Here is a 17,128-nt window from a genome sequence, read left to right as displayed (position 1 = left end):
AATGCCCACTATTGCATGTAGTATAATTCAAATGCCCACTCTGCTTTACAATTTCATTCTAAGTAACAGTGTAAACATGTGGCCTTTGTTTTGATAACCACTCTTCTTGTGGGTACTTGCAGAGCCACCCATCATCGAATCGGCTCAGACCATTCGAGGGTTTATTATGCCACGTGTTTTAATACCTCGAATGACAAGCTGAAACCAATCATAAGAAGAGCGGTCTGTGACCAAGAGAGAATTTTTCAAAGGTCACTCCTCACTCAATCGAATGCATCCAAAACTAACTGCATTAGTTGGATCCTATCACCTAAGACACATTGATAGCCTCAGTCTCCTAACGTACGAGTGACTGGAGACCATCTGGGATGTCATTGCTCCCATAACAGATTGTCACTTGAGGTTGTACCCTTTACCCTCTCAAAGATAAGTAATTTACTAAATATGTTATTGTGTTTATTAAAATAACTCGTTTATTATGCTTAGGTGTCTAAACCGAATGAGCATCTTATCTGTGAAACAATTATTACATGTGCATGTTTATCATTTATTATGGTGCAACCTTATTGCTTTCAAGGTTCTTATCAACACAACCTCATTACAGAGCTACCACTCATACATACATGTTTTACATGCCTTATCATGCCACACACCATGATTATCAAGCTATCAGTTTGATTCCTTTAACCACAAGCTGTAACGTGAGCCATACATATTTCATGCATGCAACCTTCACCATATGGCAATTAACAAACAATCAATAACATGTTCTACGTAGCAAACCGAGTATCATGAACCTTTAGCTCTATCATGAGCCAAAATAGTTATCACAAGTGTATGCCACTTCACATGAATACATCATAACATGCACTAATAGCAGAGTCACATGTATCATCATTAAATACAAGCGTATAAGTTTTTCAAAGCTCAACACATTCATATTTGAAAACCAACATGAGTATAACGGAAAATCAGTGTAGTCAAAATTGGCATTTATCTTTAAACAATAGCTGAATCTCAAGTCGAGATAATCTAGATTTTTTAGATGCATATCACAGACTCAATTTACGTATAACCTTAGTTCAGATAATCAAAGTTCCGCAATTGCACAGTCAAAACCTTACAATTGCATATTTCAGAATTGTTTATATATGAAAACTCATTTTTAAACAACTTAAAGTTCGAACAAGCATGATTATTGTTTCGTAACATGGATCATGCATATCTAGCATTTCATAACATTTATAATTCATGTATACATTTATTAAATTCAAGTCATGCATGTACCATTTACACATAAATATGCAATTCAAATCATGTATGCGTAATTCATATGTCAATATATACAATTCAACCTATGTGTGTGTATTTCATGCACTTGAAGTTATGCATGTATATTTCATACATAAAAATATACAATTTAAGTCATGCATACATACGTATTTAAATAATATGCATGTGAATTATGTACATAAAATTTTATTTAAATAATATGTATATGAATCCCATACGTAAATTTTTATTTAAGTAACATGCATGTGAAGTTTGTACATAAAATTTCATTTAAACAACATACATGCAAATTTTGTACATAAATATTTCATTTAAATAATACGCACGTGAATTTCGTAGGTAAAATAATATACATGTGAATTACATACATAAAATTTTATTTAAATAACATGCATGCAAAGTTTATACATAAAATTCTACTTAAACAACATGCATGCAAATTTTGTACGTAAATATTTAATTTAAATAATATGCATGCAAATTTTGTACGTAAAATAATATACATAAGAATTATTTACATAAAAATTTATTTAAATAACATGCATACAAAGTTTGTATATAAAGTTATATTTGAACAAAATGCAGGCGAAGTTTGTAATATTGGTATTTTAATAAGTCTACATACTTTGATTTATACACATATTTTTATACATAATTTAATACCATTCTAATATGAAATATATATATCTATACTTATATAATTTCATGCACATTTTTCATATAAAAATGAATATCTTAATATTATATAATTTATAAAAAAATGACGTAAGATCCCTACCACAAAATCCATGAAGTTTTACAAGAAGTGAAAAAAACCCAAAATATCGAAAGGCATTTTTCTTCAAAAGTGTGCATTTTTTTTGGTGATGAAGCTTGTGTGTGCCTTGTTGTTCATGCCGGATGTAGGGTATGCAGGTCTGATGCTAGAGGTGGTAATGAAGATCACAACGAAAGGTAGTGGCGTTAATCTGGCTAAGTATCGCACCTCATGCAGGTGTAGTCACGAGCGACAGGCGAGTCAACCGAATATTAAGGTCTTGACTAGGCCAGATAAAAGGAAATGGCTAGGGGCGACTGATCCGGTGGTGTCGATAGAAAAATCAGAGAAGAAGAGGAAGATGGTGGTGCAACTGGGTGTTTGCAGAAAACAGAGAAGGAGAGAGAGCACAATCAACTTAGATGACTATGGTGCGGCATCAACAAAAATCCTAGAAGAAGAGAAGGTGGAGAAGATGGGGGTCGGGTGTTGCTGGCGGTAGAGAACCAGGAGAAGGGGGACGAGGTGGCATTGGTTAAGGAGGCGTCTATAGAAGACCAGAAGAGGAGTGGCCTGGTGTCTGCAAAAAACAGAGAAGGAGATGAAGGTGGTTGACGATGGTGTGCTCGACTGAGCAGAACTCAATCCTTATTGGTGCAAAGTTCGCAGGGGAGAGGCGGTGAGGATGTTGGGGGTTGCAGTCGTCGGGTGGCTTGGTGTTTGCAGAAAAATAGAAGGAGATGAAGACGAGATGAGGTGTCGGGTGGTAGACCTGCAGGAAGCAGAAATAAAAGGAGAAAGTGGTTCAGGAAGCTGAGGAGGGTGGCGTCGGTTCAAGGTGAGGCACTAGGGTGGTGGTGGTTCTTACCACTGTCGGCGGTAAGGGTGGTTGACAATGAGAGAGACGAGGACATGATAGAGGGTGTGTGGTTTGAGAAGGAGTGTGTTGATGAGAGTGTGAGAGGGAGACAATGGGGCTTTGAGAGAGACGTGAGAGGAGGGGGGTATTTATAAGGGATATAAGAGTGAGTCATGCATTATTTCATGTGTAGATTGTGGGATGTGAGAGGGAGGGATGCATGAAACTTGGGAATGAGATGGGCGTGAAAGAGACGATTTAAGGAAGAAAAGAAGGAAAACAAGGAGGTAAATAAGGAGGAAAATAAAAGAGCCGGGGGGGGGGGGGGAGCGGGGAGAGACTTGGGTCTTTTCACTTGATGGTATCCAAATGGATCCAACATGGGTCGACCCTCTTGGGTCCCCCACCAAGATCGATATCCCAAATATATATATGTATTATTATTATATATTTTGTTAAATTGGATTGAGTCCACCAAATAGATCCAACCCTAAACCTCGTAGGTTGACCCCTTTTTGGGTCAAACACAACCAATTTATAAATGGGTTGGCTATTAAAAAATCTAGATCCAATAAGAAGAGTGTCAAGGATCCAATCAGTGCAGATCCATTTGAACCAAATCCAAATCCAAGAACCCTAAGATCCAAATAGTGTGGATCTTTATAGAACTGGGTTCAAAACTAGCCTATTTGGGTTGGTCATCTTAGATCTTCATTAGGATCTGTATCCAAATAGTTTTGAGATCCAATGGGTCCAAGTGTGCCCCAATTGGATATTTATTTAAGAAGTTGAACTAAATTACCAGAATAACTGCCCAAAATTCTTTTTTTATCTATTAAAATTTTTGAGAAATTTGTGAGTATTACACATGGAAGTCCTTAGACCCAACCCAAGTCTGACCAATTTACATCCAGAAATTTAGCTTAATTTGGGTTAGATTGAGGATAAACATATTTGGGTTTACATGGGTTCGGGATGGAACCAAATAAGAATTGTAGTTGATTTAAAAGATTATTTGGGTCAGATACAAAACAAATATATTTAAGTTTCTTTCAGTGTGTGTTGCTTTCAAAGTCTTGAATTGCTTTGGTGATGCCCATGCATCTGATTGTGGTTTGGTTGCATCATCAACACTTCTCCACCAAGTCAGCTTGGAATGTCATTCGTATAAAAGGTGATTTATTTCCACTTTCCAGTTTGTATGGACTAAATCACAAGCCGAAGCGTGGTGACTCCCTGCGGCAAGGGGTAAGCCCACATAGTTTTACCTTGCCAAGACAATTATTATAAGTACATCTGCCAGAGCCAGTGTAGCTAGGTCTCTGATCTTGAGAGTGGTTTGTTCGTGTAAATATAAAAAAAAAAAGTTTGTATAGACTAATTACTCTTCCCTCATGTTGCTTTGAAGAAAGTGGTTGCTTTATTTAATCATCACAAGATTCTTTCACGCTAACTTCAGGATGAACTATTTTTATGGAGTCAATGTGTTTTTTACAATACCAGCGTTTATTAAGTTTAGATATCATGTTTCCAACTTATTATCAGGAATATATGGGAACATAGGAAATCTACTACTTTTAATGATCACATTCACTCATGGTCTTCTATGCTTGCTGACCACCTCAATCACATCAATGAGGTTAGTATTTTATTCCTTCAAGGAATGGATGGTGATATCACACTCAACTGATTCTTTACATATATGTGCAGACCGCCTCCTACTAATTGGATAAAAGTTTTATTTTTGGCGAGCCTGTCTCCAATAAATCTCTCTCACAGGCGAGCCTGTCTCCAGCGACCCTCTTTCCTGTGATCCTCTGTACGTATCTCTCTCGGTAGTATTTCAAACTAATCTTTTTTTGAGGTTTTTGCATTTTAAACCCTATTTTTTCAATCTATTGAGTGAATGCATGCTAAAACCAGTTTATTCAAGGTTAGGGTTTTTTCAATCAATTTTTTTATTGTTTTATATTATAATCGTTGTTTTTGTAACTTTTTTAGTGAATGCATGTTAAATCCAATCAGGGTTAGGGTTTGTTCATAATTACAATTGCATGATTATCAAAAGTGTTTTATTTTTTTGATTGATAACATCGTATATTTGGAACACAACTTTCGTGTACGGTCAAAACAAACGTTAGACTTGGTACCATTGTTATAGAACAGTCAAAACGTGTGTTTTGTCCATTTTATTCATTCATTCCATCCAATCTTGGACAAGCCATCAAATAATCCCTAAGGAAAGGTCAGGTGGGGATAAACTGGTCTTTGCCAGAGCACTGTGTTAGGTAATGTGGCTTTGACTTGCCACATGGGACATACAACCTACTTAGAGTCTCTTTCCTATGTCTTCTAGGAAACCCCAACTTATTTGGGGTTTTCTTTTTGAAAACTACTCATGTAAGTGGGTAGTTCCAAAATGAGATTTTTTAATGTGAGGACTTTGAGGGTTCTTATTCACAAGTGTGAAGGACAGGATTGCAACAAGAGAAGAAAAAAAAGGTGGTGTGGATTTCTGTTTCAACTTGTCGGCTTGAGGTAATTCGCATTGACTGCAAACTAGTATATTTTTTTCTTGTTTTTGATAGCCTTGTTTTTTATAGCCTTGTAACAGTGTGTATTTGCCGGTTTCAATAAAGATTTTTCTCTTACTCTCCTCGTGGACGTCAATGGTTTTACTGAACTATTTAAATTCAGTGTCTTATGTGTTTGATTGCTTTCTTGTTCTTTCATTCCATCACGTGTTTGCATGCTTTCTGCATCCACAAGTGTGAATGACTTGTTCTGATTGCAATAAGGAGAAAGTAGGTGGTGTAATTCACATTAATTGTATATTAGTGTATTTCTTCTTGTTTTTGAGAGCCTTATGATGTACTTGCTGGTTTCAATAAAGATTTTTCTCTTATTCTTTTTACAGACTTAAGAACATACGTTCTGATTACTTAGTGGTATGATATCTTAAGGAATTTGCCTTGTTCTAACCAGGTCATTGTTGAATCTTCAAACAAAAGTAATGTCGACATATTAATGATGGTTTAGAGGGCAGAGAGGACACTTTGTTCATCATCTCAAGAAGCTTATTGACTTTTTTATTAAACTTTCAGTGCTGCCAGTGTATTCAAAGTAGTCTCTCATCTAATTATGCTTCCTGTTTCCTTTCCTCTGTCATTTTTAGGCGTGTACGGAAGGACAACCCACCTGATTGGTTACCTTCCTCTTTTGAATTGTCATTTTGGTTGTAAACATCCTTCTCGACTGGTTGGGGTCGGCTTAATCCCAGCTTAATCATAAAAAAAATTGCAGCACAGTTGGTTAGAATTAGAAGTAGAATTAGAATTAGAATTAGGCTAACCCAACAGAATTTTCACATGAAAGATAATAGGTACAACCAATATTGTCAGTATCGGTGTGTATTGTATCGTATCGTATCGGCAGAAAATTAATATGCTTCATCCTCGAATTGGATATTTTTTAATAAATGTAAAAAATACTTTAAATTAATATTTTCATATTATTTTAATGGCTTTAACGTTCTAATTGACACGTAATATTTTTTTAATTATTTTTGGCCGATTCAGAATGATTCACTTGAGTATTGGTATTAGTTGATTCACCTTAATCATTGGCCAAACGATACAGGGCCGATACCGATACTGACAACATTGGATACGACTCCTTTTTAGCGGATCCCACATCAAATTATCTCATTTTCTAACAAGATTCAAGATTGGAAAACTGAGGCGCATATGGGTCTAAAACTAGAAACCAATCATTAAAATTCAAATTTTTTTAAAGGCAATCTGGGTTAGGCAGACTCCTACCAGTTACACCATACCATTGGGTTTTGAACCTGCAACGTCCCAACACAAGGTGACGTGGACTAGCTGCTCCTGGCAGACAAGCAGAGCCCCCGTTGGTTTAAAAATCAAATCCTATCTTTAGAGTTACTACATATTTTTATACTGATAGTGTATATATATATATATATATAGGTTAAATTGTTAACATATATATTTTGAGATTATTCGGGTCAATGTTAGAATCATATAAATATTTAAGTTGGGTTTGAGTCAAAATTGGGCCTAATGAGTAGGGCTGGCAAGCTGTTAAACGAGCTGAATGAGACAAGTTGTGTTCAAGCTTGGCTTATTCATGTAGGGGGCCAAGCCGAGTTTGAGTTCATAATCAGTCTGAGTTAAGATGAGTTAGAGCTGACTTGTTTATAGAAAGAGTACATTGTTTTAGAGTTGGAAGATATAAGTTACAAAAAATTATATGAAAAATATATCTAAAGTACATTTCTTACTACCTAAGGAGCTTATATGAGTTGAACCGAGCAGAGTACCTATTATTCATATTCAGCATGCTGAGCCTATTTTATGAGTTTGATCGAGTTCTTTACTAGCTGAACATGATCGAGCCATGAGCGGTTCAGCTTGTTTCACTTGAATATAAGAGGTCTATGGGGGTGATCTGGTTGGTTCTGGCATGTCTTTTCCTAATGGATGGTGTGCATCCATGTTTGGGTCGGATCTAGGGGTGTCAAAGGTGGGGTACTGCCAGATCTCGATCCATACTGGATTAAATAGGTTATGAATCGGGTCCAATTTTCATGATCCAGAAATTTTCAATGTAAAATGTATTTTTTTACTGGCTGGAGTTTAGTTTATGTAAACATTGTAGAACCTGGGTTAGGCCTGGAAAACGAGCTGAACAAACTAACAGGGTTCAGCTTATTTACAGTCAAGTAGTTTTTCGGTTTGACTCGTCTGGCTTGTGCAAGCCGAACTGAGCCTCAGTTCATATAGGCCGAGCTAAACAATCCAAGTGTGAGTTGGCTAAATAAAAAAGGGTCTTTGTTTGTCAAAAGGCTTATAGTCATGTGTCAAGCCTAAGGCCCAGGATCGAATCCCTCTGCCACATTCGGCCGCTAACCCAGCTTGCCTTTAAAAAGAAAGAAAGAAAGAAAAAAAGAAAGAAAGAATAAAACTCATTGACTTGGGTACAGGTTAGGTGTAAACCCAGTTAGTTAGGTACTGTTTGAGTGACAACAAATAACCAGGATTATTGAAAACCTTGGTAAGTGAAAAACCTGGTTTATAGGGGAATGATTCTCCACACCCCTCTCAACAGCCTTTCACATTAAGGCTGTCCTGAGATTGCCTCAGTCTGGCCATTTCCGGCTAGCCATCGGACAACCACACAACATGAGCGGTATCTGCCTGACCATTTTTCAGCCAAAAATTTGTCTTTTTTTTTTCAAAATCCTGGTAATTCGGCCATTTTCCTGCCAGCCAATGTTCAGTTTTTTTTAGGTCAACTGATCATTTTTTCGGCCACCCACCGTCTGAAAAATGGCTAGGATGGTGTCGCCCGACAATAGCTGCACCCACCCAGCCATTTTCCTGCCAGCCACCTAACTTGCATTTTTATTTTTTTCAAGTGTTTAATGACCAAAAACCTGAAAATGAGTCAGCCAAAAAGTTTAAAAACTTGGTTTTTGGAAAACTGAATTTGTCAAAAACCAAATTTTGAGCCAGGTTTTGCCCCCCACTTGTCATCCAAACACCTTGGTGGTTTACAAACTACATCCATCTAGGGTTGTCAATGGGTCGGGTTTGGTTTGGACCAAGGTGGAACCAGTCCTGGCCCCGATTTTTTAGTATCGCATTGGGTACGGACTTGGGTATAATCGGACCCACCATAAGAGAAACCATACTCAGATCCGATAAGAACTACATGACCCAAACGCAAGTCATACCCAATAAAATAATATCTTTTTATTATTTTTACACTGAAAATTTGCAGCTTAATGGGAATTCGGGTTGGGCCTGAGTTTGGTATAAAATTTCACAAATTATATCTGGATCTACCTTTGGATCCAGACCCAGGTCTTAATCGGGTCTTCTTATTTATCACCATACTCAGACCCTATACGGTTTGGTATGGGTCGGGTCCAGGTAAACCTGATCCGTGGACACCCCTGCATCCATCCAACGAGTTGAGCTATCATAGCTTCTTTTAACATATACATGCATAAACATTATACAAAATATTAAAACAGGTATAAAATGAGTAGAGCTAAGATGAACATCCTTTGTTCGTGCTCGACACAATTATCTACAATGAGCGAACTCATGCTCTGATTGCCACTTAGATGAACCGAACACTGATGAGATTGAGATGAGTTGAACCAAGCCAAACCACGAGTTGTTCGGTTCATTTTTTAAGTAGGGACGGCAGTGGACAAGGTCTCCACCCAGCCCCGTCTTAAGATCCAAACCTCCATCCCTGCACGGGTTTGGATTTTAACCTCCATCTCTGCATGGGTTTTGATTTTAACCTTCATCTCCGCCTCCATCCTCATTTCATGTCCTTTATCCCCGGTCCAAACGAGGCAAGGCGGGGCGGGGCCTGTTTCCCACGGTCCACTGTCATTCCTATTTTTAAGCCCTAACATGAGTAAGTTTTTTCTTATGGTAAACCCAGTTGGGTTTGAGTTCAGACCCAGACCCAGCACCAGCAACTCATGCTCAGATCTAGATTTGGGCCTAGTAAGATCCGGTGAAGATTCGACCTGCTGACAGTCTTAATCATCATGACAAATTTATATTAATGAATGTTTAAAGATAGTTTTGATATTTTAAAATATTTAACTTAGGTTAACTAGGGAGATAAAGGTGGATGACACGAGGCAAAGCCTGGTTGTCTTGAAACTTAGTTTTGCTTTTAAACTTGGTTTGCAAAAAAAAAAAGTTTTTTTTGGGTGTTTTTTTTTTATATATTTACACGGAGAAACCACCCTCAGGAACATGACCTAAAACTTCAAAAACTAAGTTTTGGATTCCAAAATTTAAAAAACAAAGAGAAATAAAAAAATCAATAAAAAACAGGCCAGCCACTAGCCAGAGAATGGCTGGGCTGATGCCTCCTGGCCAGGCGGCAACAATAAAACCATTTTTTGGCTGGTGGATGGCCAAAAAATAAAAGGTGAAAAAAATGGAAAAAATAAACAAAAAACAGGCCAAAAAATGGCTAGGCTAGTGATTTCTGGCTAGGGTGATGATAGCCCAGTCATTTTCGAGCCAGTGGATGGCCGAAAATGGCCAAAAATTAAAAAGATATGTAAAAAGGAGAAAATGGAAAATGGCATGACTGATTCTTGTTGGCGATTTCTGTAAAACAAACACAGAAAGCATACCTGTATTCACCATGGTTTGCAGCTGCGTGTAGGGAACTGTGTAGAGAACTCTGCGTTCTCCTCAGCCAGACGACACCCACGATGAGTCCAGGCCAAAAAGTCGTCGGTGAGCATGACCCTGAACCCAATGGTGATTTACGAAGGCTAAGGCTATGCAAGGGCTTCTTATCATCCATTGCAATTTGCCTTCTCTTTATATAGTGGAGGAAGGGGAGGTTGTACAGTGAATGTGGGCACTCCACATTCACGTAACCTCTCTTCAAGGCATTAACTGCTCTCCATCCACCATTATGCCCACTACCTCACTACTATTTTTAATGACAAAACGGGTCACTCAATGGTTGGACCCGATCCAAATGTCCAACATTCTCCCACTTGACCCATTGACACTAAAAGTGCACTAAATTAAGGTTTATACTGCTATCTCAATTTAATTCTTCATGTGGGTTCACATGCTACCCTTTATCACAAGGATGAATCAAATGAGTCATAGAGATAAACATTCCTTTATAAAATGTCATATTCTCATGTACTACACTACAATTCACCTCCAGTGCCTAAGCATGTTGAAATTATCTTTATAAATAGGTTGATCTCTTACATATTCTATTGGTCCTTTAATATTGTTATTCTGCTATTCTCTCTAATCCACATGAGGGATCCTTTATACAAAATCAACAATATACAAAGTCATAGAGAATCAAATTCATATACACAAATATGATCATTTAATGTATTGTCATACATCAGGAGGAATAAAAAAGACCCACCCCCTTTACATGTTGGGAATACAATCCCGGTGCTAGCCATTTAGTAAGGGGATCCGCAGTCATTTCCTTCATCCCAATTGTATCAATACCAGATGATTCTCAGTCCTTCTTTTAACAACAAAATATTTTAACTACATGTATCGACACAGTGTTGAGCTCTTGTTGTTATTTGAAAAGAACACGATTGCTTTATTATCACAAAAAATTTTTAGTGGTCTCTCAATAGAGTTCACAATACCAAGACCTATAATGAAGTTTCTTATCCAATTGACCTGTGACGAAGTCTCGTATAGAGCAATAAATTCTGTCTCTATGGTATGAGCAACAATGGTAGAATACTTTTCACTTCTCCATGAGACAACACTACCCGCTAGTAGGAAAATGTATCCAGTAATGAAGTTTCTACTGTCAATACACCCACCTAAGTCCGCATCAGAGTATCCAATGACCTCTAGGTGGTCAGCTTTTCTGTAGATCAATATATAGTCTTTTGTTCATTATAAATAACACATGACCTTCTTCGTTGCCTTCCAGTGCGCAATGCTTAGATTTGACTGATATCTACCAAGCATTTCCACAGCAAATGCTATATCAGGTCGAGTGCAGGTCTGCATGTACTGCAAACTTCCAACTGCTGAAGCATATGGAACAACATCCATCTGAGCCTTCGCAATATCATCCTGAGAGTTTGAACTCTCTCCAGTGGCTTTCTTCTTATTTTTCTTTTTGAAGGAGTTTTTCTTTGGCATCGACCCTTGTTTATTCTTATGAGACGCTATATGTACACTTGGCACCCTCTCACCCTTCAATCTCTTCTCTTATTCAACACACTTGGCCAAGAGGTCATTAAACGACCACTCATCATTATGTGTGTTGTAAGAGATTTTGAAGGGTCCATATTCAATAGGTAATGAGGTTAAGATCAGATGAACCAAAAAAGAGTCAGAGATGGCGAACTTCATGCCATTCAATTGAGTCACAATATTCCTCATTTCCAAAATATGTTGTTGGATGTGATTATCACCGACATATTTCATAGACATCAATTTGGACATGACCGTACTAGCTCTTGCCTTATTAGAAGTGACAAATTGAGCATCAATGACTCCCAAAAATTCCTTCACTGTCCTGCAGTGAGGAATGATGCCTCGAATATTCTTAGCCACTTGAGATTGCAAAAGCAACATGTTAAGTTTGTTCGAGCACTCTCACTTCTCAAAGGCAGCCTTATGATCGGCTGTACTCTACAGTTTAAGAGCGGGAGGTTCGTCAATTCTAAGAGCCATATCTAAATCCATATAGCCCAAAGTGAATAACACAATTTCTTTCCAATTTAAAAAGTTAGATCCGTCTAAAAGGGGGATATTACTAGAACCGTCGATAATGAAGGAACCTAACAAAACAAGGAACAAAAACATAAAAACATCACTATTATTGCTCAAACGATACTCGTATTGAAAAGGTAAAAGTGAGACCCTTTATTTTCACCTTTTCTGAGACAAGCATAGTTGAGCCATTATCGTTCCACTTTGATGGAAACAACAATACTCATAGTTGTTCTGTCTCTTCAATTATCAAGGAATTGACTTCAGTTGGTGAAACTAACAGATCATATATCCAGAGGCAATTCAGTACTGTACCTTTGGGTACGAACATGCTTCATGGGCTAGAATACACATCTACTATCACACCCAATGTAAATTTGGAACACAACGACCTATCTTTAGGTAGAATCGATGTTTCATAAATTCACACACAATCATAATAATGAATCTTAATACGGTCCAAAGAATCCTTAATCAACACGACTCAGATCACTTTGGTGATTACATGAATCGGTCAATCAAGATCTTTTACCGAAAACCTATTTGTATTATAGAGCACGTCCATGCATACATTTTAATGCATGTATATTCATGACATAATACAAGTTCATGCTTCAACTAATATACATAAACTATCTGTCATGAATTTAGTTACAATTCATGCTTAAAACCATCATGCACAACTTAACCGACACAAAATACATGAATTTACATGCATAAGTTATGCATTATTTAAAATAAATACTTTATAAAGCATGAAAAATAACAAAAGCATGCTTATAGGGTCCATAACCTAATGTTGGCGATTTCTGTAAAACAAACACAGAAAGCGTACCTGTATTTGCCATGGTTTGCAGCTGCGTGTAGGGAACTCAGTGTTCTCCTCAGCCGAACGACACCCACGATGAGTCCAGGCCAAAAAGTCGTCGGTGAGAAGGACCCTAAACCCAATGGTGATTTACATAGGCTAAGACTATGCAAGGGCTTCTCATCATCCATTACAGACTGCCTTATCTTTATATAGTGGAGGAAGGGGAGGTTGTACAGTGAATGTGGACACTCCACATTCACGTAACCTCCCTTCATGGCATTAACTGCCCTCCAACCATTACGTCCACTACCCCACTACTCCTTTTAATGTCAAAACAGGTCACCCAATGGGTTGGACCCGATCCAAATGTCCAATAATTCTTACCAACTAGGGCGACAACAGCCCAACCATTTTTCGATGTGGATGGCCAAAAAATGAATAAAAATTAAAAAGATGAAAAAATAGACCAGCTATTTTCTAGCAAGCCACCCATCAAAAAATGTCAGGGATGGTAGCAGTCACAAGATAGCCACTACCTGGCCATTTTTTCGGCTGGTGGCTCATCGAAAAATGACCAAAAAGTAGAAAAATACAAAAAGAGAAGAACAAAGGGTCAACCGACTGATGGGCGGCCAAAAAATGGCCACACTTATAAACCTAAAATAAAAAAATCATTGTGGCCAGTGGAGTGTACAAGGCCTACTATTTTTCGGCCGGGCATCGGGTTGGGTTGGGTTGATCCAAGGTGGGTAGGAGGACTAGGGGTGTCAACGGGTTGGGTTGGGTTGGGTTGGGTTCAGACCCAGGACTTGGCCTTGATTTTCGGGTATGATATCAAGTCGAACTCACCATAAGAGAAACTATACCCAAACCCGATAAAAACTACATGAACCAGACCCGGGCCATACCTGGTAAAATAATATTTTTTATCATGTTTACATTGAAAATTGCAGGTCCTACTCGGAACGTCTGGTATAAAATTTTAGAAACTATACTAGGATCCATGTATTAACCAGACATTTGAGTTTGAACCCGGGTCTTCTTATATATCACCATACCCAAACCCTACACCATTTGGTACCAATCGGGTCCGGATAAATCCGGACCGTTGACACCTCTAAGGAGGACGGTAGTAGAAGAGGGAAGGGATGGGGATGGGGGTCGTGAGGGGTAACTCGATAAACTGGGTTTCCCGTGAAAAAAAGAGGAGTTGGTTATTTTCTCAAAATCTGGTTTCAACCAGGTTTTCAAAACCTGGTTATCACTGGAACCAGGTTTGGTATCATCCAAATGGAACACCAAACTTGGTTTTGGGTGTCCAATTATCAAGCACTTCTGAGACGGGGTTAGTACTGAAACTAAATTTTCAGTAAGGAACAGGACTGTATCAGAAAATTACTGTTTTTTAATAATATAAAATCCCAGATTTGAAGTAAAGGCATATGTGTCATTTTCTGGGAGAAAAAGGATACCACCGCCATTTTCTCTACAGTGTAAAATAACACTGCGCCTGTCCTTCCGTGCCTTCAAAGAAAGCACGAGGGCCACCCGCCGGAAAACGAGAAGTCGTGCCTGAGCCGCCCGAGTGTCTCGTTCTCCGACCACCGGGACGTCACCGGAAACCTGAACGCTCTTGAGAAACCTCCCTGACCGTCGATCTCACTACTCTGCGTCCGCGGAGAATCTGACGGTGAGATAGAGAAGAAGAGGAGCGGGGAGAAAGCCCTAGACCTCGGCGTCGCCGGAGATGAGTAGCCGGTTTTTTTCATTCCCGGTGGCCGTTGTTTTCCTGGTGATAGGGTTCCTCTACTGCACAACTGTATTCGTCGTCGTCGACGATTGGGTCGGGTTGCGGACCTCGCCGGGCCTCCTAAACGCCGGAGCCTTCACGGCGTTCTTATTGATGGCGGTCTTCTCTTACGTGATTGCCATCGTTAAGGATCCCGGAAGCGTTCCGGCATCGTTCGTGCTGGATATCGAGAATTCGGAGACGCCGATGCAGGAGATCAAGAGGAAGGCAAGTTATAGCTAGAACACTAGCCCTAGCTCTGTGTAATTTTGTGGAATTTTGTGCATTTTTTTGTTCAAAATCTTTGTATTCTGGTTTTGTTGCTCTTTTGTTGGTTGAATTTGATTTTAGTTGGAATTTTTTGCTCTAATTCTTGCTGGGACTTTGTTTGTAGCATTGCCTGCTAGTTTCTTGCATTAGATTGCACTCACTTTTGTCGAAATCGTTCCACTATTTGCATAATCATGATCGAGTTCAATGTTTAGATTATAATCCGAGGCAGAACTGACGAAGCAAAACCTGACAAATGTTTCTAATTATTGCTGAATGTGAAAAGTTTGATCGTCATCATCATGATCAATGTCACTGTATGTGGTGTGTCAATTGTATAAATCATTGCCTTCATATTTTTTCTTTAGTTTGGATCAAGATTGCCAGACTAGGAAGTGGAAGCTATGCGATGCATTTTAAAATGTAAAGGAAGCAGGAAGCTTGGAATAAAAAAAAAAGAAATATAAGAATTTAATGAGAATCAAAATGAAATACAAATAAAAACTAAAATAAAAGTGACTATTCTTAAATTTCATGATTTTTTAGTGTAAGAATTAAATTTTTAACAAAATCTAAAAATGATGACTACCAATTTAGAGAAAGGACATGGAAGTGAGTGAGAAACGGGACATAAAAAACATGAAAAGTAGAGTGCGAGAACATATAATAAGAATAGACGAAGCGTGTGGAAAACATAATAAAAGTGTGGGAGAATCGAGATTCTCATCAAGTTTCGGAAGCGAGGAGTATCGCGCATTTGAAGCGAGCTTCCAAAAAGCGGGTTTCCCACCTATCTAAGAAGCTTTCGGTAACTGTGGTTTGGATTAACATGTACATCCTAAGTCGGGGCAAAGTTGACCGATGAAAACCGTAAAACACTCAGTCCATGGTACAATACTACATTAGGAGCTTCTTATTGTTTTCTCGTCTAAATTTTCCACTAGAATATGCAACTTCATGGTTCCTGAATAGTTTCATAGAGTTTCCAAAGATTTCCTTGTGCCAAGATTATAGCATGTGATTATCAAGTGAAGATGAGCACTATTATATGGAGCTCCTTGTAGATGACATAATATTGGTTATTCAATATAGAGACAATGTAGAGAAGCATCTAGAACTTTGGAGTAGCGTACTAGAGAAAGCTGATTTAAGAATTAGTAAACAAAAATTGAATATATAGAATGCACGTTTAGTACAAAAGATAGTGAGAACAATGACATAAGAATACAAGATATGCTTGTTCAACAATGCCATAAGTTTTGGACCTTCGGTATTTAGTGCTTATATTACAACAAAATGATGGATTTGAAGAAGATATCACTAATAGGATTAGTACCGGTCAGATTAAGTGGAGGCAAGTTAGTGGCGTGTTATGTGATAAAAGAGTACCTCTACGATTGCAAAGGCGTTTCTACAGGACTACAATAAGATCAACCTTATTATATGGAGCCAAATGTTGGGCGACTAAGAAGAGACAAGATAAAGTGCATGCTGCATAGATGCAGATGCAAAGATGGATGTCTGGGGTTATAAGAAAGAATACAAATAAAAATGTATATATTAGAATGCACCTAGAAGTCCAAAAAATAAAAGACAAAATAAGTGAATGTCATTCAAGATGGTTTGGGCATGTTGTACAAGGACTTCTAACGACTCTTGTAAGAAAGGTTGACGTGGTAAAAGTAGAAATAACTAGGAAAATAGGAAGACTTGGATGGAGGTCCTTAAAAAATTTATTAGTCACTTATTTCTTTTTTCATTCCTTTGAAACTTTCAACTCTCTTTTATAAGTTGAACCAATTTGTTATGTCCTTGGGATGATGATAATCTAAATGTAAAACATATTTTAAGAATAAATAAAAAACAATAAAAAAAAATTGAGGGAGAAAAATATCAAATCAAAACCCACCTAATTCACAAGCCTTTCATGCCTATGTTGACATATAAGACCAAGAACATATTCTAATTGTACTATCCCAAGATAGGCTAGTAGTAACTTTTAGAAAAGTTTGTTTTTGTTTTATATAAACAAAGGTTTGGCGCCTTTTATGCA

At 37.9% G+C, this 17,128-nt stretch overlaps 1 protein-coding gene across 2 annotated transcripts in view; it reads left to right on the top strand.

Moving 5' to 3' along the window:
* The first annotated feature begins 14,610 nt into the window (after positions 1 to 14,610).
* The window catches only part of LOC149823278 (putative protein S-acyltransferase 16), a 29,262-nt gene continuing 26,744 nt past the window's right edge, over positions 14,611 to 17,128 (top strand). For both annotated transcript variants that reach the window (XR_016434740.1, XM_090018746.1), the window contains exon 1: positions 14,611 to 15,033. Coding sequence is in view for 1 of the 2 variants with exons in the window: in XM_090018746.1 (XP_089874872.1) it covers positions 14,764 to 15,033 (270 nt within the window). In the remaining variant the exon portion in view is untranslated. The remainder of the gene's footprint in view (positions 15,034 to 17,128) is intronic.

Source organism: Nuphar pumila, chromosome 10 (assembly GCF_984573655.1).
Source record: "Nuphar pumila chromosome 10, dmNupPumi1.hap1.1, whole genome shotgun sequence".
NCBI lineage: Eukaryota > Viridiplantae > Streptophyta > Magnoliopsida > Nymphaeales > Nymphaeaceae > Nuphar > Nuphar pumila.
Note: the sequence above shows the minus strand (reverse complement) of the source record. Positions and strands in the feature narration are given on the sequence as shown.